The sequence below is a fragment of the Coniophora puteana genome, assembly GCF_000271625.1.
Source record: "Coniophora puteana RWD-64-598 SS2 unplaced genomic scaffold CONPUscaffold_6, whole genome shotgun sequence".
Taxonomy (NCBI): domain Eukaryota; kingdom Fungi; phylum Basidiomycota; class Agaricomycetes; order Boletales; family Coniophoraceae; genus Coniophora; species Coniophora puteana.
In genome coordinates, this window is record NW_006913058.1 from 499,124 (window position 1) to 526,067 (window position 26,944).

The 26,944-nt window shown below is 50.6% G+C and overlaps 12 protein-coding genes across 12 annotated transcripts; 7 read left to right on the top strand and 5 right to left on the bottom strand.

The window, feature by feature from the left end:
• Positions 1-94: 94 nt before the first annotated feature.
• On the top strand, positions 95-1,516 carry CONPUDRAFT_42997 (P-loop containing nucleoside triphosphate hydrolase protein; the record flags this gene model as incomplete). Its single annotated transcript, XM_007770003.1, has 2 exons — positions 95-367; positions 425-1,516. Coding segments are annotated over 2 exons (1,365 nt in total), but the record flags the coding sequence as incomplete, so codon positions are not given.
• Positions 1,475-4,142, bottom strand: CONPUDRAFT_137143 (uncharacterized protein; the record flags this gene model as incomplete). The annotated part of the gene is made up of 4 exons (XM_007770284.1): positions 1,475-1,515; positions 1,686-1,986; positions 2,039-3,427; positions 3,483-4,142. 4 exons carry the CDS (start codon positions 4,140-4,142, stop codon positions 1,475-1,477), a joined length of 2,391 nt encoding a protein of 796 aa, XP_007768474.1.
• A 1,541-nt stretch (positions 4,143-5,683) lies between these two features.
• On the top strand, positions 5,684-6,866 carry CONPUDRAFT_82125 (uncharacterized protein). The gene has a single exon (XM_007770285.1). It carries the CDS (start codon positions 5,722-5,724, stop codon positions 6,820-6,822), a length of 1,101 nt encoding a protein of 366 aa, XP_007768475.1. The 5' UTR covers positions 5,684-5,721; the 3' UTR covers positions 6,823-6,866.
• Positions 6,867-6,977: 111 nt separating this feature from the next.
• Positions 6,978-9,760, bottom strand: CONPUDRAFT_165268 (uncharacterized protein). The gene is made up of 3 exons (XM_007770286.1): positions 9,627-9,760; positions 7,957-9,572; positions 6,978-7,900 (listed from the first exon to the last, which is right to left on the bottom strand). Exons 2-3 carry the CDS (start codon positions 9,415-9,417, stop codon positions 7,523-7,525), a joined length of 1,839 nt encoding a protein of 612 aa, XP_007768476.1. The 5' UTR covers positions 9,418-9,572; positions 9,627-9,760; the 3' UTR covers positions 6,978-7,522.
• Positions 9,761-9,910: 150 nt separating this feature from the next.
• CONPUDRAFT_123929 (PQ-loop-domain-containing protein) lies at positions 9,911-11,450 on the bottom strand. Its single transcript, XM_007770287.1, has 8 exons — positions 11,381-11,450; positions 11,308-11,333; positions 11,097-11,259; positions 10,701-11,040; positions 10,608-10,631; positions 10,408-10,551; positions 10,320-10,351; positions 9,911-10,271 (listed from the first exon to the last, which is right to left on the bottom strand). The coding sequence occupies exons 1-8, from the start codon at positions 11,411-11,413 to the stop codon at positions 10,194-10,196; spliced, it is 840 nt and encodes a 279-aa protein (XP_007768477.1). The 5' UTR covers positions 11,414-11,450; the 3' UTR covers positions 9,911-10,193.
• A 138-nt stretch (positions 11,451-11,588) lies between these two features.
• On the top strand, positions 11,589-12,991 carry CONPUDRAFT_104172 (uncharacterized protein). The gene is made up of 8 exons (XM_007770288.1): positions 11,589-11,770; positions 11,824-11,857; positions 11,908-11,956; positions 12,005-12,083; positions 12,132-12,316; positions 12,371-12,496; positions 12,545-12,785; positions 12,836-12,991. The coding sequence occupies exons 1-8, from the start codon at positions 11,605-11,607 to the stop codon at positions 12,877-12,879; spliced, it is 924 nt and encodes a 307-aa protein (XP_007768478.1). The 5' UTR covers positions 11,589-11,604; the 3' UTR covers positions 12,880-12,991.
• A 168-nt stretch (positions 12,992-13,159) lies between these two features.
• Positions 13,160-14,224, bottom strand: CONPUDRAFT_153594 (transcription factor IIA alpha beta subunit; the record flags this gene model as incomplete). Its single annotated transcript, XM_007770289.1, has 4 exons — positions 13,160-13,175; positions 13,222-13,313; positions 13,363-14,034; positions 14,102-14,224. 4 exons carry the CDS (start codon positions 14,222-14,224, stop codon positions 13,160-13,162), a joined length of 903 nt encoding a protein of 300 aa, XP_007768479.1.
• A 482-nt stretch (positions 14,225-14,706) lies between these two features.
• Positions 14,707-18,923, top strand: CONPUDRAFT_90104 (uncharacterized protein; the record flags this gene model as incomplete). The annotated part of the gene is made up of 27 exons (XM_007770290.1): positions 14,707-14,895; positions 14,951-14,976; positions 15,032-15,129; positions 15,177-15,257; positions 15,309-15,580; positions 15,633-15,745; positions 15,797-15,832; positions 15,883-15,959; positions 16,011-16,258; positions 16,308-16,385; positions 16,440-16,499; positions 16,553-16,660; positions 16,712-16,793; positions 16,839-16,915; positions 17,042-17,057; positions 17,108-17,149; positions 17,202-17,388; positions 17,440-17,608; positions 17,666-17,683; positions 17,735-17,771; positions 17,815-17,818; positions 17,858-17,907; positions 17,957-17,994; positions 18,040-18,151; positions 18,220-18,490; positions 18,543-18,638; positions 18,725-18,923. 27 exons carry the CDS (start codon positions 14,707-14,709, stop codon positions 18,921-18,923), a joined length of 2,784 nt encoding a protein of 927 aa, XP_007768480.1.
• Positions 18,924-19,037: 114 nt separating this feature from the next.
• On the bottom strand, positions 19,038-20,479 carry CONPUDRAFT_123937 (mitochondrial carrier). Its single transcript, XM_007770291.1, has 8 exons — positions 20,310-20,479; positions 20,237-20,252; positions 20,164-20,186; positions 19,839-20,109; positions 19,624-19,782; positions 19,400-19,568; positions 19,160-19,346; positions 19,038-19,108 (listed from the first exon to the last, which is right to left on the bottom strand). The coding sequence occupies exons 1-8, from the start codon at positions 20,377-20,379 to the stop codon at positions 19,053-19,055; spliced, it is 951 nt and encodes a 316-aa protein (XP_007768481.1). The 5' UTR covers positions 20,380-20,479; the 3' UTR covers positions 19,038-19,052.
• A 1,498-nt stretch (positions 20,480-21,977) lies between these two features.
• On the top strand, positions 21,978-22,888 carry CONPUDRAFT_153597 (uncharacterized protein; the record flags this gene model as incomplete). The annotated part of the gene is made up of 9 exons (XM_007770292.1): positions 21,978-22,072; positions 22,139-22,226; positions 22,278-22,291; positions 22,347-22,455; positions 22,507-22,524; positions 22,579-22,604; positions 22,668-22,693; positions 22,742-22,785; positions 22,841-22,888. The coding sequence occupies 9 exons, from the start codon at positions 21,978-21,980 to the stop codon at positions 22,886-22,888; spliced, it is 468 nt and encodes a 155-aa protein (XP_007768482.1).
• A 1,376-nt stretch (positions 22,889-24,264) lies between these two features.
• CONPUDRAFT_82130 (uncharacterized protein) lies at positions 24,265-25,055 on the top strand. Its single transcript, XM_007770293.1, has 2 exons — positions 24,265-24,581; positions 24,683-25,055. Exons 1-2 carry the CDS (start codon positions 24,270-24,272, stop codon positions 24,836-24,838), a joined length of 468 nt encoding a protein of 155 aa, XP_007768483.1. The 5' UTR covers positions 24,265-24,269; the 3' UTR covers positions 24,839-25,055.
• Positions 25,056-25,441: 386 nt separating this feature from the next.
• On the top strand, positions 25,442-26,648 carry CONPUDRAFT_153599 (VAMP-associated protein; the record flags this gene model as incomplete). The annotated part of the gene is made up of 5 exons (XM_007770294.1): positions 25,442-25,484; positions 25,537-25,628; positions 25,678-25,738; positions 25,802-25,917; positions 25,968-26,648. The coding sequence occupies 5 exons, from the start codon at positions 25,442-25,444 to the stop codon at positions 26,646-26,648; spliced, it is 993 nt and encodes a 330-aa protein (XP_007768484.1).
• Positions 26,649-26,944: the final 296 nt, after the last annotated feature.

A 26,944-nucleotide genomic window follows, 5' to 3' on the forward strand; every position in this document is an offset into this window, starting at 1 on the left:
GCCTGATGTGGGCGAGAGCTCGAGTAGTAATGACAAGTCTTATTCACCACCGTCGCTCAAGTTAATGGAAGAACTGTTTCGATTCGCATCGGATGAAGGGCACAAGTACCTACGCAACGTTCTCAAAGGATGCATGCCATACGACACGCACGATTACCAATTGGAAGCTATCGGGCATGTCCTCGATGGTCGCGATGTCCTCTGCATCACGCCAACAGGATCAGGCAAGACTGACGCCCTCATCCGTCTCATGCACATCGCGCTAGCCTTCTCCAAGGATGAGAACCACCCGAAGACCGTCATTACCATCCCGAAAGATCCGGCAATGGTTGTGGTCTGCCCTACCAAGGCTCTTGAGGAAGACATGGTGCGACAGCTGTTTCATCGCACCTCATCCCGCCAGACTGATCTGAACGTGTCAAAGGCTGCTAAGATGATCAAAGCTAAGCTAGAAACCCGTATCATCAACAGCGACACGTTGGGGGAGGCTCGACGAGAGGGAAGGGACTTACTGAAAGAAGCGCAGACAGGGGTCAGTATGATCCTCGTCTCCCCAGAGCAACTGAAATCGAAGAAGTTCCGCCACCTCCTGGATAGTCATCATATCACTCAGCGTATCCTCTTCATGGCAGTAGACGAGGCTCACCTGCTCAATTCATGGGGCCACCACTTTCGAAAGGACTTCCTGCAGATAGGGTTCTGCCGAAAGCAGCTGCCTGCTCGCGTCCGAGTCTTTGCAGCAACTGCCACACTGCGCCCTGGTCAGCCTACCGAGAACGTCATTGGGCTTCTGGGATTCTCCGAATACCATGTTATCCGGCGCTCCAATCTGCGGAGTGATGTACAGCTTCTCATGCGTACGATGACATCAGGACTCAATGGACGTGCCTTCACCGAGCTCAGCTGGCTTGTGCACTCCAGACGGCCAGCAATTGTCTTTTGCACAACTATCGCACTCGGTTTCCGTGTTGCAACGTGGCTGCGGCAGCAGGTTGGGCAAGACCATCAGCGACGAAAGAAGATACGCATGTACAACTCACTGAATTGGTCAAAGTATAACAAACAAACCATGAAGATGCTCTACAAAGATCCCGACGGATGTATTCTTGTCGCAACTAGGGTCCTGGCTCAGGGCATTGATCCACCAAGCATCCGAGACATTGTTGTTCTGGGCGAGCCCGACGACTGCGATGACTATCTTCAAATGCTCGGTCGCGTGAACCGAGCCGGCGCCTTTTCCGATTCCCGGGCTGTCTTCTATATTACTGGAGGTGCGACACAAAAGGCTTCTGCAGTCATGGAGGGTGGAGAAGGCGAGCGGCCAGTAAAGCGTTTGCGGAGGGAAGGGGATGACGGTGGCAAGATGGCGGTCTCAGTGGCCAAGTTGATTGTGGCAGGGTGCAAGGTCAACTCAATTAACGCAATGTACGGAAACCCTACCGGTGAAATACCTTGCCAGTGCGAGTCTTGCATGCTACGACCGGTGAACACCAAGGTAAAGTGCGACTGTAGTGGCTGCATTGTAGATGTATGCAACACAATCAAAGACGGCAAGTAATTAATAGAATGGTTCACATGTGCTCGTGGTTTGCCACGCTTTCTGACTTGTTGATTCTCACAGGACATTCTCACACGGTCGTGTGCTTTTCGTGCCGACCGTGGCTGGAGGTCCATGGCTTCGAGACCGAACTCGGCTTTAAGCCGAGAGAAGTGGTACAGGTTCCGAGAGACAACGTCACGTACGAATGTATCACCGTATTCCTGACCCTTGCGCTGAACAACTGTTTGCAGGAGCCGATTGAAGTACTCCTGCATGAAGTCGAGCCCCATGAAATGCCCTGGCTGCCCCGTCAAGTTAACTAGCATGGCGGTAAGCATTGCATCGTGAAGTTCAGGCGATGATTCGAGTTCCGCTGACACTATGCTTTCGAGCAGATAGTTGACATATTTTGAGTGGCTAGATCCCGCAAACGTGAAGAGCATCAACTGGTATGGCAGCCTAAGTAGTGTTCTGGTTCATTGAATACTAACAACGCACCTTCAGCATTTCATAAACGCGCCCGACGTCACCTTCAGCAGCAGCATATGACGCCTCGTAACATACAAGGGCGTCCCGAATAAATGCGATCGAACGTGCGAGAGCCATATCACCTGCGAAGTCCGACTTGCTATCCGCTGGCTGCTGCACCGGAGAGCCCTCGGGTACGGTGTTTGCCCATTCCTGGTTCGCATTCACGTCGCGACAAGCACGTTGAAGTCCTCGGGTGGATGAGTAAGTGTGATGGAGCTTTTGAGCCAATGCCTCCAAGTCTTCAAAGGTAGGCAACTCGTCCTTCTTCTCGAGCTCTTCGAAATGACGAAACAGATCTTGATTACCAATGCCAAGTATGTGGCCCCAGCAGTCGAGTGTCCGAGCCTTCAGTACGGTGGTAACAAGGTTCATACCGGGATAGAAGTCAACCTTCTTGAGATCGGAAGGGGTAGGTCTTCCAATTTTGGCAGCGTTATGACCAAGCGTTGACGGATCGTTGTTGTTCTTGTCTCCCCAGTGGTGTTCGACGAGCCGGCTGAGGTCTGTCCACAAAGTATGCCACAGTGCCAGCAGAGGTTGAAGAATCTCGAGTTTCTCGAAGGGCGTGTCATGGTCCTGTAAGTACTTCTGCAGCTGAAGTGTTTTGTCGTAAGTGAGACCGTCGCCGCAGGTGAACAAGAGCCGTTCGTCGAAGTCCTCGGGAAGCTGTCCAAGCTGAGCTAGCATATCGACAAAGGTATCCTTCAGCTCAGTGGTGACCGTCTCGTTTTTGCTGACTGGAGCCAACGGGTAGACCTTGTTGGCCTTCGCAGGGAGTGGTTTGATGGCACACCGCGTACGGAATATTTCCGAGACACGATCTTTAAGGTGATGAAGCTGTGGCACCTCGTTAACAAGCAGGAGTATCCAGTGCGTGGCAAAGACATTGTCGACATGTGCGTGGTTGACAAAATCCAGCAGCTGATTGGTATTCACCGTCCTACGCTCACTCTTGGCCTGCCGCTCCGCTTTGTCTTCAAGGTTGAGAGCCTTGACATCGATGCCATGTAGCTGCGCATATGTGCCAGCCACCCCAATAACCATCTGGTCCGTCATCCCCATTGATGAGTAACGTACATCATGTTTGTGATGATGCTGAACATTGTCGAGGGTCAGGACACCAACACTCTCCAGGTCCCGACCTGCACACTTCGCTGCGACCGCTTCCTGAGCAGACAACTCAAGTAGGCTTCGATATACGGTGCTGTAGGCAACACCTGTCCCCTTCCGACTGTTGTGCGTGAAGAGATCATGCGGAACTCCCAGTGCAAAGTCGTATATGCTAGATGTGAGCTGGTGCTTTTGGGAGTGCCATGAGCGCGAAAAGTCGAGTGCGGTGATGCTGCTTAAAGTAATCTAGGCATAATCGTAAGCCATCATCATCATCATCTAGTAGCATTGGTTGACTTACCAACTCAGCAGGCCGTTTACTCCTCACCACCATGACACCGTTCCTCTTGCGTGCCTTGGGAGTAGCAACACTCAAGCACAGCTTGTACATGAGAGGTTGACGCTGTCGGACAGTGTCCGAAATATCGGACATAGTCGTGCTCCCCATTCCACTCCAGCTAAGCTTCTCGCAATCCGTCCCACTGCTGCTGCCTATCTGATTGCCTGATGTCCGTGCTAGGTTCTTCACGCGAAGGCTGCTAGTCTTGTCGGTCGCTTTTGTGGCTTCGCGGATGAGCTCCTCTTCAACGTTCTGGGCTGCAAAAGCCATGAGAGCGGCATGCGCAGGTAGGATCTGTTGGTACGGTGTTTCAAGGGAGTACATGGGCATACTGCTGTCCTTGCCGAATGGATTGCCCATCCAGAGCTTCACAATCTGGCCGACTCCGATCTTCGCATGGCCCCTTAGGAACTTGGATATGTACTGCTTGTGAGATTCGCTTCGCTTGAATGGCGGATGCGAGGTCTCTGCTCGGAACAGGTGGTGTTCCATCTCCCCTAATGTCATGTTGTCAGTGTTCAAGATGGCGAGGATGTCGTCAATTGTGTCCTGCCACGTCCGCTTGGTGGGTTTCTGTTTCTTCTGTTGATGCTGCAATATCCCCCCCGATGTCTTAGACATGTTCTCATCGGTGGGGAGCTTCCGTTTCTGTGCACGTGGAGTATTCTTGGCTTCTCCAGGGGTTGTTGAAACGCGCCATCGTGCAGTTGTAGGTGATGGAGGGTGTGGTAGACTCGGAGACAGTGGGTACATGGGGGTGACTGGTGGGGTTGCTGGCGTAGGAGTAGAAACCCAGCGGATGAAGCCATCTCCTGAGACGAACTGACTTTGGCGTGACGGACTGAGGACGTTCTTCATTCCGAGACGTATTGAGCACCAGTCCTCGCAATTCCGAGACGCGACGCGACGCGTTTGTTTACCCAGATGCCCCATCCCGTGACTATTACGTGTGACTTATAGTGACCATCAGTGACGAATGGTGACCACGTCAGTAGTTGACACCTCTACTCTCCATATGGCGTGGACTCGTCCGTGTATAGAAAATGATTGATCTCGTTACCAGACTCCCACTAAAGGCGTGACCATTGAAAGCAGACCTTTATTGTGAGGAACGACTATCTTCCGTAAACTATAAAGTTCTGCCTACGGGAGACTAATTGTCTCCCATTGAGCTGGATGTTCCGTGCAACTTGAGGAATCTCCAGTGTGCCGTCAGGTGTGGAGACCTTCATTGTAAAGTTCACCAGAGACCTAGGCACCAGCTTAGATCAGTACTTTCGATGTAGCCCAATGAAAAACAGTATACGTGGACGTAAAGTCGTTGTGTCGTGTGATATAGAACGAGGTGTTCGTATCAGGATTATGCAACTTGATAGGTAGCGTAGACCGTCGAATTATTCGAAACCCAGACAGCATCAGAGGTAGTGTTCCAACCCAGTCAGTCTTGTAAAATGTGGGAGAGCTACGCAAAAAGATATTCTGACGCTTCAGTTCATCAATGCATCATACATGGAATTCAGGGTTCTGTCTTCAGATATAGCGGCGCCATAGTCGTAAGACGCTATGACCTCGTCAGAACGCCCATTTGGGTCAATGGATTGCTCGTACTGAAGACCCCAGGATAAGGAAGGCTGCCCCAGGATATCCCACTGCTTTAAATCAGTTTGACAATTTAAGGTTGGTGCAAGGGAACCCTACCCGAAGGTCATGTAGTAGTTCAGCACTTTAGCGTTTGCCGCCCATAAATATTAAATTGTGATAAAACATGTTCTCAAATTGTGCATTTGTCAGTTCCTGGCATCCTTCGTATTCTGAGTGCCATCGAGCATGAGTGACAGATTAACACCCAATTATGTATGACACAAACACTCACGAGCTGATCCGGGGCCCCAAGCAATCTGAGAGCCAGCTTGGAACTACAATAGGGGTGTCGATAGCAATTGCTACGAGTAAAGTCCGCGCGCCTCGGGGAAGTCAAACGGTTGCCATGGGTTGGCAAAGCGCGAATGTAGGGCGCCCGTCGAAGTGGTCGAGGGATAGATCCTTCTACCGATGGTGTGTGGTTTATGGAAGTCCGGAAAGAGCCGGGCCGACGATGACATACAGCATCCCAGTCGTACCCACCGCTCGATTTCACCTGACTTCACCGGTCACCAGTACCGAGCTTGAGCTGTCCCGTCCTGCAAGCGGCCCTTTACTCATGGCAACCACTGCTCATTGGATTCGCTCAGACTACGACCCGAAGGATAGGGAACGGCTTGAAAGAGAGACCGGTCAACTTCCCGTCAAAGGGGCAGATGTAGACGAAGCTGACCCATGGGAGACTGAAACGACCATCTTTGCTCGACGACGTCAGGCCCCGCCATCGTTCGTACCGGCCATTGTGCCATACGAGGCTCTCTCACTAGGCTCTGAATTACCAAATTTCCCCGCAAAAAAGCGCTTGCTCTCAGAAAACAATTCTGCGGGATGGTATCGCAGTATTATCGCGGAGTCGTCTCAGGATCCACCTTATATCAACACCTCTTATCCTTCTCCCCTCTTCCAGCGGCCATCCAGTGCACCCAAAGAACCTCTGGTCTCCAAATCCGAGAAGACTACAAAGAACAACTGGTTCATCAAACGTGCTTTACGATCCGCACCATCTACGGTGCCAAGTACCCCGCCTCCAACTTTAGCTGACATACTTGATAAAGAACCTCCCCCGAATTCCTTTGACAAACGTTTCGTACCACCTGTATGGCTAGCCATTGGCCCTTCCAATAAAGGCTTTACAATGCTTGAACGTAGTGGCTGGAACGAGGGTGAAGGACTCGGGGCCCATGTCCACAATGCTGCGGGATCCATAACATCAGGGAAAGGGGAATCTAAGGCACTGCCCACTTCCCTCTCCACAGATGGCCAGGAAATCATTGATCTGACACTCACTGACTCCGATTCGGAGGAGTCTGTAGTGGACGTCGACTCGTTACCTGACGCAAGCACCCCTGTACTAGTTGGAGCATCGGCCAGATCAGAGCGTCAACCCATACATGACCAAAGAGCCTTACTTACCCCTCTTCCCACCGTTCTCAAGTCAGACAGGCTCGGGATCGGACTCAAAGCCAAGACGGAGGGCCCATATAAACAGTCTAAAAAGCGCGTCACCCATGGCCAGGCCGCTATGGCTGCTCACATCAAGGCTTCAAGAGAGTTGCAGCTCCAGAAGGCACAGATTGGTCGGGGCAAGAGAGGCTTTGCGAAACAGCGAAAGAGAGAGGAGGACGAGAGGAGACAACTACTTGCCGATTTTAACTCGTAAATTTTCCCTTTTGTCATTGTACAATAAGCTTTCAATCTTCAAATCCCACAGATTGGCTGCATTAGTTCGCCGCCAAAGTAGATGGAGCTCGGAAGTAGGCTTTATGGCATGCTGTGAGAAGTTTGCTCATTTTCCGGTGAGGTCTTCGTCCATCTATTGTTGATCATAAGCAGTACTAGTCCTAGTCAACCTTCGGCCTCTTGATAGGGTCAACGTCAAGGGTACTAACGTCCTTGTCGACGCTCGGAATGAGATCCCAACGAACGCGTATTAATGGATGCGCTCAGCTACTTGGATCTGGAAACCCGTTATCTTGCCTCCACGCTGAGGCGTATCGGCTAACTCATCATTCAAAAGCTTCTGACCAACGTCCGATACTACTTGCCCCGAGCCATTCTCGCAGCCAAGACTCATCATGCCTCAAACCAGGTACCGATTACGTCGACGTCACTGATCCCGTTCCTCAACACCTTCCTAGCACTTCTTGGAGGATCTACGATTACATTGTTGGTTGACAACTACTTCTCCGGATTAAGATATATAAACTGGCATAAAGTAACGACCTGTAACGACCGTACGCATGACGGACGACCACTGGTGACGACCGCCGTCGTACGTCAGATAAAGTTAATTATAAACCATATATACATTTCTCCCGCCCCTTCCTTCCGTTCTTGCCTCGCGGAGAACGTAACGGGGGTCACGGGAGGATAGCTTCGCCCCATGTGCCCTTCGTCGGTTCGCAGTGCACGTCACGAACATACATCCTCAGCCATTGGACCATCTCCTTGCTGATCTGGGGACACCGTGTGATGTCTATGCACAATAATTGGCAGGGAACGAGGGCATGATTCGGCAATGAAGGCTCCGATGAGATCTGAAGTCGTGCGGAGGCAGAAATGGATGTTGCTTCTGAAAGGAGAGGAGCAAAGAGATCCGAAGTGGATGTTCGCCCAGATAGACGGCACTCCACCAGGTCGCGGAGGTCTTCCCATTCTATCGACGTGCAGCCGTCGAGGCTCAGAGTCTTCAGCTTGGGACATATCCACGGACACGAGTGAGGCGGATTTCCTAGATTCTAAGTGAAACATGTTAGATATTGATAGCACACTCCTACGGCTCTGAATTACATACCCTCAACACGAAGCAAGAAACTTCCGTCATGTCGACCAACTCCAGCGTAAGCAGTGAATCAAGACTGCTGAGAAGACCGACAAGTTTCTGCTCATCAAAAGAGCAAGAATCGATGCGAAGGTGGGACAGGGGGAGGGATGTACGAGATTGTTGTTGCAGTTGCTCAAGTATCGGGGTGAGATTATCCAAAAATGACATAACCAAGACTTTGAGGTTTGGGAAGGACAGACGGCTAAGAATTGACCTCGTCCTACTCCATCCGCAGTAGTGCAGGGACAGCTTCGTCAGCCGTGAGAGGTCAACAGTGGCCTGCGACCTGAACTCGCGTTCAAAAGTAGCGACTTCGTCGGCATCGACGTCGGACATGTGGCGAAGGACTAGCTCCTCTAGCTTGGGGCAACTGCGAAGGATATCCAACAACGTCCCAAGTGACGGTGCACACTCTTCCCAATACCCATCGAGTTGCAGCACTTTTAGATCGCACAATATACGCCGATCCCATCCGAAATTGTACGATGCGAAGTCGCACGAGCGGAGTCGAGGAGTATAGCCATTGAACAGAGAAAAACTCTGACTTGGCTCAGCCACCTCCTCCAGTGAGTTGAGAACGCGTATTGACACGGTCTCAAGATGAGGCGCACCCTCTTGCCAGTGCGCTAGCGCAGAATGTGCATGAGTGCGATTAGACACGCTGAGACGGAAGGAACGCGCACGCCAGAGCGCAGACCGGAAGAGATCCATCGCGCCCACAATGTTGGCAGTAACATCACTACCCCATTCACCAGGGCGAGGGCCGAAGTTGATCGTGATGTCCAGTGGGACTGACTTTGATCGCGACAACCTCCGACTCGCCTTCTCGAGCGAATCATGCGGCCCAATGACGATATTCGACCAAAGTTCCGGCGTATTTATCACAACGTCCTTCCAATACCGCGAAACTAGCATCAATGTAGACACCAGCACCGTGTCATCGCCGACGTTGAACACTCCAGCGACGAAGATCAAACCCAGGAGCTCTTCGGGAAGGTTTTGAATAGGTGACTGAGAGCGTACGACGTGGTTTAGTTGCTGTTCCAATTCCCTGCGCTTCTCTAACAGCGATGCCATCTGTGTGTCAAGCGAATCCAGCGCTTCACGTAGGCGAGGCGCCGAAACGCTCGATGGAGGAGCGGTGATGCTATTTACCTGCCTGGCCAATGACAATGCCGACAGACTAGGGTATCGTTCAGGATGCGAATGCGGGTATACGGGGGAGGTTTTCCCTGAACAATGTGGAGAAGGGGTGGCAGAATTGAAGAAGGGTATCGCTTCGTACGGAGGGGGCGGTGATGATGGCGAGGACGATGCCGAAGAGACTGGACTTGGCGGTCTGGAGAGGAATGGGGGGACATTGTCGATAAATTTCGATTCTCGGCGAGTATACAGCAGAACGCTGTCGTCTCGGGACGGACGCGACAGCATGGTGATACAAGTCTGGGGAGACAATGCAAAGTTAAGCAAGCTGCGAGCTCGTGGGCTCCTTATGAGTGTCGGAGGGGGACGCGCTCCGCGTATTGAAAGGCCCGATGCCTCACGTTGCTGTAGGGTTGACTGGAACAATCAGTTATGAAACCAGGCTAATGTGTCAGGTTAATTGCAATACATTGTCAACGCGGTACACCACGACGCACCTTGTGTCCTCATAGCCGTTCAACACGATTTACACGACGCAATAGATCTTTGGGCGATGCCAATGCTGGTGATGTCGTAATGACCACGACAGAGATTGCTTAAATCAAAAAACAGTATGATAAGAAAAGGACCTGCGAAACGATCGCAGGTCTGGTGGTATGGACTTGTGCACGAGGCCGGGGGGCATGGTGAGATGCATTACTCCACCGGGATAAAGTGTCTTGATTGCATGATGGCACGCTGCAACGTGGGGGGTGGTAGAATAACAGGTTGGACACGAGGAGGACAACGAGGCAGACCAGTCAGCGGCAACGCGCGAACGCCTCTCCGATTATTACTGCGTTTGTTCACACAAGAACATAACAAGGACCGGAACCGGCGAGAGTCCTACAACCTTACTCACAGAACCTCCTTTACAAGGGGAACCCTCCCTCTTTGCTCGGCGCTGGGGCTCTACTTCCCACTAAAATTCTGTTGGTCTAAACTCTAGTCTGTCCATGAGGTTGCACGTAGGAGATAATTAAGATAAGATCCGATCCACTGAACATTGAGATCTTGAGACCTAATCACGACTCTCCAATCGTTCCCTCGATCCATCCGCGCTGCCGCGAAACGAAGCCATAGTAGAAGAACTGGCCGAGAACCTGATCCACTATGAGCTCATAATCCACTAGGTAAGGCATGATACGTACGATCAGATCGAAAAAGACGGTCAGCGCGCTCCCTATATGCAAACAATTTATATCTAAACGACAATCAAAAATCGAGTTAGGCACGCACCTGCCAACCAACTTGAATTTTTAATCAGATAATCTGGGTCCATGGATGCAGCACATATCGACAGGGCGTACGTTGTGTTGCCAAGTATGGCAAACAAGAACAGGCCTGGAGCAAGGCCCTCGCATCGAGTCTTGAAATTTTTCACTTTCGGCAATGACCTTTGAGACCCATTTTCAGTTAGTCGGTGCAAGAATACTCACATATTTGAGGGATCCGAGATCCAACTGTCATCGGAACAGGTCAGTCATTCAACGTTCAACCTTCCTACAACGGTCATCAATATGAATACGCACGGAAAAGGATAGCGCTTGTCCATCCTATGATCTGAACTTCCCACTCGACCCCTGCCTTTCCCTCAGACAGGGATTCAAGTGCTTGAGGTCCTTGCTGGCGGCCTTGAAGACTTTCACTAATAAAATATGCGCCGACACCAGTGAGACAAACGAAAACCACTGCAGCGGTGTATTGAAAGAAGATCTTCCAAGCAGATGGCCGCCTGTCTTGGAGGGGCAAAATGGAGATCCCTATAAGGGGGTCTTCCTCCGTGGGCGCCGCTGGAGATGTTAAGCGTTGTCGAGACTTCCACCGGTAGTAGTAGACCTGTAGGAGGAGCGTAGAGTCGCAGAGGGTGTACTGAAACAGCCTCAGTCTAATGTTGTGCTTGCCATAGGCGGACGGTCATCACTCACGTAGACACCGAGAATGACGACAGTGGGCAAAAGGCCGCCCATAATCGCGCCTATGACGTTACACAAATCGCCGGCGAGCCATATGTATACGAAGAGAAGCGACAGTCCTTCCCCGCTTTGCAGCTGATAGGTCTCTATAATTTGAGGGGAGTAAACGATAACCCTGGCAAAGGATGAGAAAATTCAAGGGGTCCTTATCAGACGCACATACCAGCATGCGATAGATATCCAGCCCAGCTGCCTTACAAGTTAAGAGGATTTCTGAGGATAAAATAAAACCTTACGACGCTGCTAGCAGTATCGCCTGTTATGATCATCGCTGCCTCCAACGCGCCGTGTTGACTGTAGGATGATAGAGGGGTCAACGTTGTCGACACTTGGTCGAAACTTCGTACTGTCAATGGAATTCTTTGTCACGTGCTAGCCGATCCGACACGGCATGTGTGCCGTTTTTGATGCGGCTTGGGGAAGAACGCATATTCGCTCACTCGACACTCACTCATTCACCATGGAGGGAGGACAGGACGCATTCAGACGCTTTGCTCAGCAGGTCCAACGCGCAAGCCAGCAAGGAGGTGGGCTTCCCCCAGGTGGCGGGAAGCTGTTCGCTGGAGGTGGTTTGCTCGTGGCATTGGTTGTCGGTGGAATTACTCTGAACGCGAGTTTGTTCAACGGTGCGTATGCATATGCCGGTCTCATGTGTTCTTTCCACTTATTTTCATGTCAGTTGACGGTGGCCACCGAGCCATCAAGTATACGCGGTATGCTTACTCAGCCATCCGTATGCGCACTCATGCTCACGTCTATGCAGTCTGTACGGTGTCAAGGATGACGTCTATGCCGAAGGAACTCACCTCAGGGTATGGGCATCGGATAGAGACCGTGATGCACCGGCTGAACTCTTTTAGGTACCATGGTTTGAGCAACCCATCGTATTCGACATCCGTGCAAAGCCCCGGTCTGTTGCGAGCTTGACTGGCACGAAAGGTATGCGGCAGAGCCCTTGTAGTCTCATCGGGTATTGAGCGACCCAAGACTTACAGATGGTCAACATTACGTGCCGTGTCCTATCACGGCCGTCGATCCAGTCACTACCCCAAATTTACCGTGAATTGGGCAAGGACTATGACGAGCGCGTTCTCCCTTCTATTGTGAACGAGGTCCTTAAGAGTGTCGTTGCACAATTCAACGCCAGTCAACTGATTACGCAGCGTGAAATGGTACACTTCCCCTTCTCTCCTGAGTGAAGTCTCTTATGGAACCACCCCTGAAAGGTTTCCCGACTCATCCGCGAAAACTTGACGAGCCGGGCACTACGCTTCAACCTTGTCCTTGATGATGTTTCAATTACCCACGTAGCCTTCTCTCCCGAGTTCACCCATGCTGTCGAGGCCAAACAGGTAACGATTGTCCATGTATTTTGAGACTCGAAACTAATAACTCGACAGGTCGCTCAACAAACGGCACTTCGTGCGGCCTTTTTAGTAGACCAGGCCATCCAGGAGAAGCAATCTATCATTGTGCGAGCACAGGGTGAGGCCCGTAGTGCGGAGCTCATTGGTGAGGCTATGCGGTCGAATAAGGGGTTCTTGGAGCTGCGTCGCCTTGAGGCTGCTCGTGAGATAGCGAATGTCTTGCAGACCTCTGGTAACAAGGTTATGTTGGATTCGCAGGGGTTGCTCTTGAATGGTACGTCCTTGCGTTTTCTACAGGCAGCCTGTCTTATTAACGCTTCGCAGTGACTGGAGATGACACGAAGGAGTTGTTGAAGGTCAAGAAGTAAATTGCTTATATCACGGCCAATACTTACGTCTGGCGGCGATTACTGCTAATGATACAATTGTGCATTCTCATAATCATACAAACCTTATGACCTACTGAAGGTCCCTGTGTTCACACTTCAGACGGGTAGAGAAAAGCTACTCTAAAAGCTTTATTGCTTGCAGGATATTATACAAAAGGTAATACGATTGCAAGGACATGCAAGTGGCAATGCGGGAGGTCAACGACAGATTAAATAAAGAATGCAAGAAGTTGTTCAATGAGGCTACCAATGTGCTCCATTACCATTCAAATTCACTGAAAAACATCAGAAGACATATGGATATGGTCATGACCAACGTACCCTGTACATTTGGCAAACAAGTAATCTTTACCATTGACGTGAATCATACCGTCTTTCAGGGTACACTTCCACTTGTTCTTCACACGTGCCACCTTCAAACGGCGTCAAGATCTTGGTTTGGTCCTTGACCGCTTGGCTTACCTTGTCATAAGTGCAAAACACAATATCAGTCTCCCCCTGGGTTCCTTCCTCCGCTTCCTCTTCGCCTTCCGTATCAGAGTCATCAAGGTCACTGTTAATGGCTTCCGCATCATCGGGCTGCGTAGATGCCTGCGAAGGCTGGGGTAACGAAGGGTGCGACGTGCGCGGAGCGTATGCCTGACTCGGTGGTGGCGAGTCCTCCTCTGAATCTGAGGATGAAGGACCGTCGGTCTGAGGAATCCGCTGAGAAGGTGGCCGGGGAGACTGAGACTGCGCTGCCTGAGTCTGCGGTGAAGCACTAGAGCTAGCCGCAGGTGGTACGTAGGCACGTTGAGCTGGGGCAGTAGTCTGACGAGCGACTGGTGCAGGCTGGGACGCAAACGAAAGGACACCTTGCTGTCCCCCAGGGTATGTAGGCTTAAAGCCATTAAGCTGAGGGCCCGGTAAAGGAGGCATAGCAAACGGTTGCATTCCTGGTGGGCTGAGCATGTATCGATTCTCAACAGGCTCTGCCTTAACTTGCGGTGACTGGTACGCTGTCGGAGGCGGATATGCATGTGCCATCATCTGCATTGCCGCCGGATGCGGCGGGTACGCAGGGTGATGTGTCTGAGGCTGACTCTGGGGCTCGAACTCCGCCACATGCGAAGCAATTACTTTGTTCTCCCATTTCTAAGAGTGAAAGTGCAGCATCATGCAACTATGAAGACGTATACAATAGATTAAACAGCTGACTTACACGTTGCAATTCGGCAAGGACGTCCTCAGAGACGCCATACTCGTCGAACTCCGGCTTAATGGCCATAATGACTTCATCTATGACAGTGCGGTAGATGGAAGGCTCGAGAACGGCGGGTGTCATTGAATGATACCTATATGGCTAGTCTCGGTGAGCAGCTCACCACAATTTTATTCGACATGTTCCACGTAGGATCTCGTCGGCGAGCACAACAAGCGCGGGGATCCGGGGGGGGTGGTGGGGAGAGGGGGAGGCTTTTATACTTCTATAACGAACCGGGAAGGCCTTCGCTTTCAAACTCCGCCACGCCAATGTGCGGCGTTCCCACGCACAGGCCACCACCTCTGGGTAAGACTCATATATGTTTGACTCGCCCTTGCCAACGTCAAAGATCGTCCCAGCCTCTCTGGCTTGACGAGCTTGGACTGCTCATGTATCCGGAACAAAATAACATATATGTACAGGATGTCATTGATTCTGATCTTGTCCTTTATCCCATTAATGTGGATCAGGTGATCAGTGAGGTCTCTCACGTGCAGCAATGCCGAAACGCGTTTTAGATTTCTCAAAGATTTCTTGTCTCCTTGTTGACGCGAACCCCTACGATGGCTCGAAGAACTCGAGCCCGTTCCACTGGACTTGATGCTTCCGACCTCGAGAATGAGCTGAGAGGGTCCTCACCGAAGAAAGTCAGATGGCAAGGGAACGTCACCGCAACCACCGAGAGCGAGAAGATAGAAACCATTGAAAGTACAGAGGAAATTTGCGAATCTTTGGATCGTTTGCCAGGAAAAGTACCATCCAGCTACGTTCCTCATTCGCTATCGACTTTCAATTAAACTCGAATAGGTCTGTCTCACGGTGCTTTGTCGACAGTAAGTCTCTGATTGTGTAATCGAAGGCCTGAAGACGTCACTGATAATCATTTAGTGGTCGGATCAGCTGCGCATATTACCATCCTACCGAAAGTATAATATACGTGCTGGAGGATACGCAAGAGAGTCGTCAATTTGACAACATAAACATGGGTCGGTTGATGGTTTTCATGCAGAATTAGGTCCTCATCGATGTCTAGTTCTTGATCAATGTCAACCAGATGTCGTCCTAACAAGTTCTCAGTCTGATGACGATCTCATCAGTCTTCTCCAGGGACGGAGTGAGTAAGCAACTGATATCTATGCAGTCGGGTGGATAACTCGGCGGGTAGTGGAAGCTTCCGCTGGTATTTTTCAGATCCGCCCTCACAAGGAGTTTGTGGCTCATAGAGGGCGCGAGCGCTTCTTGTCGCTGAAGTTCCTTTCGGAACTAGAACATATTGAATGTAATCTCCAGTCAGACGATTCCGATAATTCGGCGCCAAGGAATGCATATGAATTCATGAAGCAGAGGTCAGCAAATACCATTGATCCAACAATGGCCCGCTGGAATGCAGCAATACGTATGGCGAACTTTGCCTCTGTGGAGAAGTCTCCGCTATGTGTAAGCGTAGTGTATGCTTGCTTACTTGCTTACTTAGCACGTTTCCCCCTAGATGGCAAGCATAGGGGCATTACTTGACTTTCTTGTACGCGAACGAGCGGCGGGAGACCTTGATGATGCCGGAATTGAAGGTCTGGATGTTCGCAATGTGATGGCGATGAACCTGTAGGTATTACCATCAAGAAAACTGGCTGATTACTCAGCACAGTATTTCAGAGACGGTTTCATGCAGATTAACGCCGATGCACTTTAGTGGGCCGACATTTGATAGGCCCTGTATATCTAGAGTTGACGTCCCTCAGTTCCCTTCAGGTATTTGAGAACGAAAGCCACGCTTCTATCCACTCCGACAAAACCAAAGAAGGACTTTCACTATTCGGTAAGCGAAGTCGTGACAATTGTAATGTTTGTGTTGATGTCCCCGACATAGGGATCCTGGACACGACACGTACTACATTGGGGAGAGCACTGATGAGGACATGGCTTTTACGCCCTAGCTTGTCAACCAATGTCATTGAAGCGAGACACAACGCGGTTGAGTGCCTGATGTACCCCCAGAACCTTCCAGTCGTCAGCGGCATTGCCGTCCACCTCCAAGGAATTAAGGACATCCCCAGAGTCCTACGCACGCTGAAGGCAGGCAAAGCGGTGGCGTCAGACTGGCAGAAATTAATGAAGGCAAGTCGGTATTAGTCCATCTCTTGCCATGTTTACTCAAACATACCAGTTCACTTACCATTCAGCAATAATCAGAGATGCGTTAGTAGAACTCAGCAGAAGCGAATTGGTTGATATCATTGGGCGAGTGGGTCACTGAGCTCAAATTTCCACATCATGCACTGCTCAGTGAACCTCCCAGTTGACGGAGGCTCTTGATATTGGCAGCTACAAGGAACTAGGAAATATCATCAACAACACAGTTCGTTGCACTCAGTCACCACTTAAAATGTCTCGACTTCTCCTTCCTTCTAGATTGATTGGGAGGAATCGAGTTTTGCTGGTAGAGTTTGTGTCAGGTCACACATTGACGAAGAACTTGATCAGCGAAAACGCGTTTATCATGGCATCGATTCAGTTTTGGTAGGTGTCTTCATCAACGAGGCGCTTTCGCACAATTTACCCCTGCTTCAGTCGACAGTAGCGGCTCAGATTTCCAACGCCGTCCCTTCAAACTTTACTCCGTCTCTGAACGTGGTGTACTTCCCTCAACTCGGTAGGCGCTATCTACATTCTTTCAGAATCTATTGACTGTTTGAAGGATATCTTGTATGCATTCCGATGCCTCAAAGCTGGCCTGAGACACAAATCCAACTTCCAGACGGATGGACCCTACAGGTATGAATCTTGTCGATAATCTCCGTATCTCCTATTAAAATGGTTTTAGTTCTCCTCTGAGTAGCCACTTTTCGTCTCTCACACTTCGTCAATTCACATTTATGAAGGTCTCATTTGTACTACAAGTCTGCAGAGATGCATGGTAGGGCATGGCTTTTGCTGCCTAGTTCTTCGAAGACTAAGTCGCATGAGATATGGACGAACACATCGGCGACCTGCATCCGTCGATCGTAGGTAACTCGGACTCTTCAATTGTGGACCAAGTTGGATACTAAGTGCAAATAAGACAGGGAGATTGAGATCATCCAGGGCTTATTAGAGCAGGTCTTGGGATTTGAAGACGGCGTTATTAGGGCGTGTGATCTTTGCGCAGAGCTAGACTGTCTGATCTCGTTTGCAGAAACATCAGAAAGCTTCAATTACTCTCGTCCACGTATGGTCAAAGAATCGGTACTATGGATAACCCAAGGAAGGTAGTTATAAAATCTGGAATTACGCATCTTCCCTTTTCATCCTTTTCGCAGGCATCCTCTTCAGGAACAGGTGGTTGACACCTTTGTTGAAAATGACTTGCATATCGTCGGCGGAGGACCCAACCTCGATCACTCGGACAACGAGAACGAAGATATCGATGGCGATAGCACACATCCCGCCAGTATATTAATCTGCACCGGAGCAAATGCATGCGGAAAGGTCTTCTCAGTCTAATCCATCAAACTTGTTCGATATCTTGATAAATCCCTTCTTCAGAGCGTTTACTTGAAACAAGTCTGAGCTTCTCTCTTGCGATCTTGGACAGTGAGGCTTACGCATGCTCAGGCTGCGCTAATTCAGATCCTGGCCCAGGTAAGCCTCAGTGCGCTAGTTCCATCCTGCTGACTATACGCTGCAATAGATAGGATGGTGAGTCATATGAAGCCATGCGACATTGACGCTCACAAGGTCCAGCTTTGTGCCAGCCAAGGCGGCGACTCTCGGAATCGTGGACAAGAGTTAATTCATGTCTGCTCATAGCTCGCTTTTGCTGACCCCATCTGGCAGTCTTTACCCGAATTCAAACCAGAGAATCGGTGTCCAGAGTATATATCACTTCTCAATGTTGGTATATCACTAAGTGCTTGCAGGTACAATCGGCGTTCATGATAGATCTGAACCAAGTTTCTTTTGCTTTGAGGAATTGCACGTCTAGATCTCTTGTGCTTCTTGATGAGTTTGGCAAAGGGACAGCACCCGCAGGCAGGTTCTATCCGTTGGCTCCCCGTTCTCTGCTGACAGTGTGCACGAACTCGTGCATCGCATATCAGATGGGGTGGGATTGTTCTGTGGTGTACTCAAGCATCTGCTCGGTCGCCGCGCCACTTGTCCCATGGTTATCATTGCCACTCACTTCCATGAAGCGTTTCGAAAGCAGCTTATGGATCGGAACAAAGTCCCTATCACCTTTGTGCACATGCAAGTCCTTATCACAGAAGACAGCGACACGCTTGAAGATACTCCTTCTGGTACTCCTTGGGACGAACACTCGAGCAACTTGGGTCCTGTAACTCCCAATGCCAAGATCACTTACCTCTATCGGTGATGCCCACACACTGTGACTGTGCACGTCCCAGACTAGAGCTTTCCATAGTGTTGCACCTGGCCTCTCTGTCAGCTCGCACGCGGCTCAATGTGCTGCGTTCTTCGGCTTGCCCACACGAGTTGTGAACCGCGCCGAATACGTCAGGTACGCAGCAAGAACTCCGCTTCACTTCTCGGCTCTTGTTACCCTTGGCTACGAAACTTGATGGTGGAACATTGATACGTTCAAAGCGAGCTTCTGGCAGAACATGAAATTGGAACGTTACTAGACGAAGATCTAGATGCAAAAGAACGGGCCGAACTCGAGGACGCTGAAAGTATCTGCCGCGATTTTCTAGCCTGGGACTTGACTGGCGATGAAGCGATGAAGCAAACCAACGTCAAAGAGTCTTTGCATGATGTTCTGAGGCAGACCTCTGACACTGGCTAGATTAAAATTGCTCGGGTCCGATGTTCTCATGTGAAAGAATCCAACGAATTACAATGTTGTATTGTACATGTAAACGCTATTCTACTGTCCTGAAGGTCTGATGTGGTGTGATTGGTCTAGGATTGATTTCTAAGACTTGCTTGAGTCTTCCTTGTGAATCTCCAAGCCCGGGGGAGCGCCCATAGCTATCAGACAGAGTTAGAATAGCATATGTCTCAAGCAATTGGCCGCCTCACCTTCTTTGATGGCTCCATAAAGCAAAAACTGCCCAGAGACCAGACCAGCAGTCATGACCATCCTCGGTCCGAGCCCAGCAAACAGTCCACGGAAGCCAGCCTCGCGTGCCAGCACAGCGAGGCGATGGGGCATCGATCCTGTAGGGCCATGACCCTTGTTTATCTGACTCAGGAGCGTGTCCGCAGGCTAGTAGGCGGTTAATGAGTTGTATGAAGGTTGAGCTGGAGAAGACAACATACATGACTTAGGATGGCGGCGGCGAAGCCCGCAATGATACCACTGCCCAAGTTGAGACCGAACCGGCTGCTTGCCGTCATGTTGTTGCGGGTGTCTTCCGACATTGTCCGGTAAGCTGCTTCATGACAAAACTCGTTGACAGTGAACTGTCCAATAGCGTACGGTATCTGTCTAGCCACAATATGTCATCTCCTGACAGAGCCGAAAGCTTGGTTGTGACACTCACTTGCAGAGGATAGGGAGGAATCCAGCATAGAGCTCACGTACGCCGCCTTCTCGTGCGAGGCGAGTGAAGCCTGACACCAGGCCAGTGGCGTAGTTGCGCTCGGATACGAGTCTGATGCGTGTGGCCTCTAGAGGTGTCAGGAGAATATCCGCGAAGAACCTGAGGATCAATATCTGTCAACTTCCTCCATCTAATTTGGTTGAACGTCGTCTTACTCGGCGACACTGGCAGCTCCGAGATATATGGCTGTCCGATACTGCACAGAATTCTCTGGTCCCCCAGCGAACTCGACGCCTTTCTTCTTCCAGTACTCGTATCCTGCAAACTTGGCGCCTCCTTGAACGAGGTAGCCCACGGCGGTTGGTCCAAAACCGGTTAGGAGCGCCTTCGGTCCTTCCTTTGAGATGACCTGGCGTGTACCAGCAAGCATAGATTGACCCTTGAATTCAGGGTCTATCTGTATACGCGTCTTCACGACGTCAATAGCTACAAGTGCTTGTCAGTTCTTGGTTTGACCTACGAGCACACAAAGCGACTTACGGGTCATCGCTCCATGTGTGACACTGGAGAGACATGAGGAGGACGTGGTACGGTAGAGTGGCAAGTTACATACGTGCAGCATAATGCTCCTACATACGACAGTCAGCAACTTGAGACGAGTGTAGCTGCATCTCATTGTGACATACCTGCGAGGAAGAACGAGGAGTAATCTTTAGGCGTGAATTGGAGTGTGGCCGTTACTTGCTTCTCGGACATTGTGATAGGACGAACTCCTCTGAGCTGCTAGCTGTACTAGAGTGGTTGCGAAATAAAACGGTAGGGAAGCGAGCAGGCAAGGCATATATTGAAGCGCGCGGGGGGCCATTGACGTCACTGACACGATAAGGTCGGCTGGAGAAGCTCATTACTGTTCTGTCAAGCGGAGGCCGTGGTCCGGGTGAGACCGATCACAGTGCCGGCGGTTCTGCAGCCGTGGTCCTCGAACGAGCCAATCGCGCTCTTCCCTCCTGCCCCTTCTCATGTCCATGACTCGCTCCTACATGGTCATCCCCGGGAATCCTACGGCAAGGCTAGGTAGACCTGGCTACTAGGTAATACGCTGACACCGATATCAATGCGAATGCACCCCGAGTCGGTGACTGCGCTCCGACTGGAGCTCTTCCGTGATCGGACCGTCCGTGTGGTCCCATAATCTGTTCTTTGACTACGAGGTCAATAATGCAACTTTTGCCTAGATGGCACTTTTGAGAAATTATTGCCTCAATGAACGAACAGGGATTTGATTTGTCCGCGGCCGTTGACATACATATCTCCCCTCCAGTGTCCCACTTAAGCCGTCTACTTCACAACGTTGCGCCAGCGGCCTGGCTGCTGGTCAATAATGTGTGTATATTTGTACTCACTTCTCCCCTAGCTCAACTGCTCAGAGACGTCGCAACGTTAACACCGCCATCCGAGGCAATTGCGCGAATCGTAATCTTGCATTCGGCGAGTAGCTGCTGGACACTGCACCTGAACGTTCGGAGTAACCTGCTTTTTAAGTTGTTTCGGCTCGGTTCCCGTTCTAATCTTAAAGGGTGTACACTTAGTGATTATCCATGCATGGCATCCTCCCACTAGCTGTTCGCTGTTCACATTGCCTTAAGCTTCCTCCAACGCCGAGAAGATAAACAATATCATATGTCACAAAGCCTTTGTGATCGCGCGCGGGGAAATCGAAATCGACGGGAGGTCACTCCACGTTCCCCACCTTCATTTGTCATAGGGACGACGCTACAGCCGGCAAGAAGTACACCCCGAACTAATGACAAATAGGCAAACCTGATAGAGCATTCTACTGTTGAAGATTATTCATTGGCTCATCGCGTAGTACTGGCCACTGTTGACGCGAATCGGCGGGCCACGAAGTGATGTCTAGCCGTCTTTCCTGATGGATCCACCTCAACTAGGTCGCTGGGCTAACATAGGCTGATACGAGGTCAATACGAAGCCATTACGGAAGGACCGGCGGAAGGATGATCTGGTACGATTCGCAGTGGTACTATTTTGCAAATTGTACTTTGCAGTCTCGGCTTTCGATCGAGGTGCCCGTGGCGTATGGGGGTCAAGAAACCCATTTATACTGTCGCGTGTTCGTCACTTTTAGCAGGAAAATCTGTCCGTCTTGACCATTTGCAAACCAAAATGAAGATGACAGAGCTGTTGGAAATAGCGCCTTTGGAGACCGAACGCCCATTACCCTAGTGGTAGTACCATCCGCAGCTATAAGCATGGAAGAAGGGTTCCCTGGCGTCTCTAGTGCTAGTCCTTGAATTGACGTCCCTATCGCTCGATCCCTGTCTCGAGCACACAGAATGTCAACAGACGCCCCCGTGGTCCCCTTGCTCCCCGAAAACGCGCTTGCGAACACCTATGGTGCTTTGTATATATGTGTCGTGGTATCGGCCATGTAAGGGATTGTCGTTCTACTGAGACGAAGGGCGATTAGTGGATCTAACAATACATGACTGCTCAGGCTCTTCGGGCTCACCAATCTCCAAGCATTCTTCTACCTCCGGATACAGAACCCCAACAATCGCAGTCTCATACGCTATAAACTGGCCGTGCGTACGACCCTCTTGATCAAATCCGGGTTCTTATCAGTTGTGATGTAGGTCTGCTGGTTGTGGTTTGTAGTCTTTTAATAGTTCTGCTGCGACTGGTTGTCCTTAAGCGTGAACCAGGATCTTGGATGCGTTGCATCTCGCTCTTGTCATCCAGCTCGTCTACTTCTATTTGGTTGAACACTTTGGAGATGGAACAATCCTTGACCAGGTCGTCTGGAGCTTTAGGGTAAAAGTCTCCTGTAACAGCCCACCGTGCATGAGCTAACGAGGTTGTCAGCTCCAAATAATCATCTCCGTGGGTTTGTTATATCGACATGTCTTCTCGTGTTATGCTGACGCTCATCATCAGACCCTGGTTGTATACTCCGTCCACTGGTAAGTGCACACCACATATTTGAGACTGCTGGAAAGCTCAACTCGAGTATTCATCTCCGGCAGCCTATATGCGTACCGTGTGTTTCTGAGTGAGATTTAGCACATTATGTCCGTTGGCTTTAACTCACAGCATGTAGTCAGCCGTGCTCGGCGGGTGAACGAGAAATTCGCGTATCTTGCTGTAAGTTGCTATAGTTCTTTCGCTCAAATGTTGTTGACTGACTGACATCCAAAAGTGTATCGTCGTATTCTTGGCCTCCGGTGAGTCGCCACAGCCATCATAGAATTCTGAAGATGTTTGAATAAAAACGGCATAAAAGGTGTTGCCATTGGTGAGTTCAAGACAGTCTGCCCATCGCGTCCAGCTTATAGTGTTTACCTCCTTTCAAGCACTTTGCTGGGCAGTGTATGTCGTTCGTTATTTATGCAAGAACAAGCCAGCGCTGAGATCCCTTCAGCTACCGCGCAAACATATACTCAATTCTAATCAGACAAAATAAGGTATGAGACGCAGACGTTAGCCAGGCAATCCATCGCCTCACTACTGGGCACGTATAGTGGGCAACATATATGTCTCTTGGAACCATGGTCGCCGTAGATATTATGCTGGCGTCCTCTATGTGTTACCTCTTCCACGTCTCTCGTACTGGTTTTGACCGGTAAGATAAGCCATGTCATGGCTGTCAAGGATGCAACACTGAACGCTTAAACAGTACGGACTCTATTCTCAGGATGCTGATGCGTTATATCATACAGACCGGTGTTCTGACCAGGTATGCCCCACCTTTTCCATGTACTTGTGTTGAGGGCTGAATCACCCGGAGCCTATGTTCTTTGTCTGCAATGATCTGCGTAAGTGTGTGACATTGTATTGCGGAACAGGTTTTCATTGTGCCGTAGATGGCAGTCATGCCAGACAACTTCATCTTCATGGGGCTCGAATTCTTTCTTACAAAGCGTGCGCACTTGATCAATGTTCTTAATTGGCTTGTGGCTGACAGACCTGCGAACAAGTCTACGTTAATTCCTTCTTGGCTTTGCTGAACGCATGCCACTACGATAGGAAACCCTCGCAAACGACTTCAACTCTGCGGAGCAATCCCACACATAATTCTAGGGGTGATCGGCAAGATATCAATGGTCTAGTAGAAGCAGACCTATCCAACGTCATCGTTATTTCAAAATCATCGACGACCGAGGTTTCGGTTGATGCCTACTATCCGCCAAAGCCACACTCTCTCGATGTGTGACTGTCGAGCTGCTCAAAAGAATAGTTCCTGTCTCATTAATCATTTCTAAAGAACTCCTGGAACATCAGTGGAGAGACGAGATAAGTTTGGGGTCATCGAGATCTAGAGCGGAGAGGCACTCCTATGTAAGGATTCGGTGAGTGTTTGGGAGTGGTCCAGGGTGTGTTAGAAGTTCTGGCCCTCAGGTTTGGTACACCGGGCTCGTGTATTGTACTACGCTCAATCAATCGTTGTTAAACGTTAAACTGTGTCGCGGCGAATCGTGGGTTTTTACAGGCCAACCTGGAAACATTAGAGTACTTGTGCGAGTTCGGAGATAGGGGTTCAATTGATGTTGGGATATCAGTCGGTGATCCGAACCCTTGCAGTGTACAAGTCTGCAACTCTTCAAACCTACAACTCAATGCTTACCTCCATGTCCCTCCGAAACCAAGTCCACGTCGGCCTGTTTCACCTCGCGCCAGTTTTGACCTCCGGTGCCTCCTTAGCCTGGGCATTCTCCGAGTATCAGACCCTCATCCCATTCCTTCAATCGGACATCCCTGCCGCGCCCCTTGCATCATGGTTTAACAGGTGGTTCCGGCTCGCTACAGCTGGTATCGTCGGCTGTGGACTAGCCTCTACCAGCTGGGGATACGTAGGATCGACGCGGGCAGCTGGGATGGCGGGGAGACTGTATTTGTACGGTGCTGTCCTGTCGGCCGCCCACTTTGCGTTCGTACCTTGGGTGAGTGCACGCCCTTTCCTGGCTTTCGTAAATTTCACTCGGACAACGCGTGTGTCCACGTTTGTGGCGTTTCATTAACTGGCTTCTCATTTTTTTTTCAGATTGCGCCCTGCATAGAGCGCCTGGTGTATGGGCCTGAACATAGAACGAAGGACGAACTCAGGAGGTGGCTAAGGATCCATACCGTCCGAACGCTCCTGACCGACATTCCTGCTTTTGTGTGCTTTACGTGGGGGTATTTGGAGTGGACATCATAATTTCCGGGACGCGGGGATGTGCATAGAGTGTGCATTATTGATACTCGATTGTTGTAAGGAAATTTGAAGGAACGTAGAACAAATGTTAAGGGCACGTCCTTATTCAATTCGGTGATCGGCAGGTGAGAAGCAGCCCGGCTGCATAAACAACAGCCTCTTCATTGGATAGCCACGACCTCGTTGTATATGTAGCTACCTATCATATTCACAAAACCAGCCGCAGCTGCCACATCTACGTTCGAGGAAGGCTAGATGCTGCGGTCTGGTATGGTGGCTTCTGAAGATTAAAGATACGACGCCGCAGGGGGCACGGGGTAAACCCTGATTGATGAAGAGGGTGAGACAGCTCATACGCCGAGGAGGCGGAAACGCAGCCCCTTTCGCGTGGTTATCGTGAAGAGCTGTCCTTGCGCAAGTAGGAGCCTTGAGGAGGAGGGGAAGAGGGGCAGCACGCCCTGAACACGAGCCGGGGAGGTGAACAGAATAAGTACCGGGGTCGGCGGTCGAACTCCGCTCTAAAGCATCCCTTTCCCTACTGGGGCACACGCACGCCGTCATTTACTGACCTCACTTGCGCCCCACCTTCCTCTCCATCCGCCCGCCATGTCCGTACACCTCACCCCATCCAGCTCTCTGGGCTTTAACAGTGAGAACCCTTTCGATTGCGCCTAACGATTGCATAGCTGACGGACTCTCAGGACCATTTACCAACTCCATCAAACGCATACTAACAATTTCGAACAACAATGCCCAACCGGTCGCCTTCAAGGTCAAGACGACCGCACCAAAAGTACGTCCCATTCTCTCACTCTCTGAAGACATACGCTCATGGTTATCAGCTGTACTGCGTGCGCCCCAATACTGGCAGAATTGAGCCAGGCGACAGTGTTGACGTCTCTGGTATGTGTTTCGTTAGGCGCCCCGTCATGGATACACGTTGGTAACATATGATCCCCTACCCAGTCATGCTTCAGCAAATGAAGGAGGAGCCCCCTCTATCCGCAAAGTGCAAAGACAAGTTCCTTGTCCAAAGTACCTTCATCACTCCTGAAAAAGAGACGAGGGGTCTGCAAGACATCGTGCGGCGTTCATTACCTCGTATCTGATTGGCGCTCATACCTTCCTGCAGTGGAATGTCGCCGATTCAAGTGACGAGTGGAAGGTTCACTCGCAGAAGTTGCGTGTGGTTTACCTGCCTCCTGAAGGCCAAGTGCTTGAGGAGGAGGAAGAGGCTATCAGCCGCGAGCCTTCCGGCATTCATTACGGAGTGGAAAAGGAGGGCAACGGCCACACCCCAATCGTGCCTCAGTTTCAGCACGAGGAGAGCTCACCAGAACAGCACCGTGATGCTCCGGAACGTATTTTTACGCCGCCACCCGAACAGCAGGTCATGCACGATTCACTCGAAGAGCAAGCTGACCGGCCCGACTTCGGCGTCGTTAATGTGAACGTGCACTCCGCCACCCCGCCAGCACCAGCACCAGCACCTCCAGTTATTAACCGGGAGCTCGAAGAGAAGTACAAGGAGGCACAGGCGGAGATTCAACGGCTGCGTGCACTCCTGGCTGCCGTTCCCGATCCTAGCTCAATAGCAGACAATGAGTCTGTCGACCCCTCCACGGTGGCCCCCACCGAGCTGAGGCGCCGTCATGCCACCTCTGCCATTTCCGAAGATGGCCGGAGTACTTACTCCAGGTCGGAAGTTGGCACGATGGTGGACGATCATGCTGTGCATCAGGAAGGCGTCCCGTTGCAAGTGGTCATCATCATTGCTGTCGGCGTCTTCGTCACGACATATCTGTTCTTTTAAGCAGACGAAACTGATCAGAATTACTTCTGCTTCCTCATCATATAATCTCTGCATCGTCTGCATTCTACGCGATGCCGATCGATCGTCGTCTGCTGTTTATCTCTAGTTCAAAGGAATTGGTACGTTAGGAGTAGGTCTAGAGAAGTGCATCTCTCATCTGGAGTAGTAAGGTTATTGCCCTCGAACGCTATTTTCTTTGCCGATACTTTTCTTAGCGACACACTGCTGTTGTCTCGCGTTACGTCTATATCTATACACACACCTCTTTTCTTTATTCATATGCTTCCCACCGCGAG

What these genes read in the sequence shown, in the direction of transcription:
- CONPUDRAFT_82125 (XM_007770285.1), top strand. Translation starts at nt 5,722, where the DNA reads ATGGCAACCACTGCTCATTGGATTCGCTCAGACTACGACCCGAAGGAT.
- CONPUDRAFT_165268 (XM_007770286.1), bottom strand. Translation starts at nt 9,417, where the DNA reads ATGCTGTCGCGTCCGTCCCGAGACGACAGCGTTCTGCTGTATACTCGC. An exon ending in TTTCTTGCTTCGTGTTGAGG is followed by an intron (nt 7,901 to 7,956) that starts GTATGTAATTCA and finishes TGTTTCACTTAG; the next exon opens with AATCTAGGAAATCCGCCTCA.
- CONPUDRAFT_123929 (XM_007770287.1), bottom strand. Translation starts at nt 11,413, where the DNA reads ATGATCATAACAGGCGATACTGCTAGCAGCGTC. An exon ending in TGGATATCTATCGCATGCTG is followed by an intron (nt 11,260 to 11,307) that starts GTATGTGCGTCT and finishes ATCCTTTGCCAG; the next exon opens with GGTTATCGTTTACTCCCCTC. An exon ending in TCGTCATTCTCGGTGTCTAC is followed by an intron (nt 11,041 to 11,096) that starts GTGAGTGATGAC and finishes AGGCTGTTTCAG; the next exon opens with TACACCCTCTGCGACTCTAC.
- CONPUDRAFT_104172 (XM_007770288.1), top strand. Translation starts at nt 11,605, where the DNA reads ATGGAGGGAGGACAGGACGCATTCAGACGCTTTGCTCAGCAGGTCCAA. An exon ending in GAACGCGAGTTTGTTCAACG is followed by an intron (nt 11,771 to 11,823) that starts GTGCGTATGCAT and finishes TTTTCATGTCAG; the next exon opens with TTGACGGTGGCCACCGAGCC. An exon ending in GCAGGGGTTGCTCTTGAATG is followed by an intron (nt 12,786 to 12,835) that starts GTACGTCCTTGC and finishes AACGCTTCGCAG; the next exon opens with TGACTGGAGATGACACGAAG.
- CONPUDRAFT_123937 (XM_007770291.1), bottom strand. Translation starts at nt 20,379, where the DNA reads ATGTCCGAGAAGCAAGTAACGGCCACACTCCAATTCACGCCTAAAGAT. An exon ending in CACACATGGAGCGATGACCC is followed by an intron (nt 20,110 to 20,163) that starts GTAAGTCGCTTT and finishes AAGCACTTGTAG; the next exon opens with CTATTGACGTCGTGAAGACG. An exon ending in TTCCTCCCTATCCTCTGCAA is followed by an intron (nt 19,569 to 19,623) that starts GTGAGTGTCACA and finishes TATTGTGGCTAG; the next exon opens with ACAGATACCGTACGCTATTG.
- CONPUDRAFT_82130 (XM_007770293.1), top strand. Translation starts at nt 24,270, where the DNA reads ATGTCCCTCCGAAACCAAGTCCACGTCGGCCTGTTTCACCTCGCGCCA. An exon ending in ACTTTGCGTTCGTACCTTGG is followed by an intron (nt 24,582 to 24,682) that starts GTGAGTGCACGC and finishes TTTTTTTTTCAG; the next exon opens with ATTGCGCCCTGCATAGAGCG.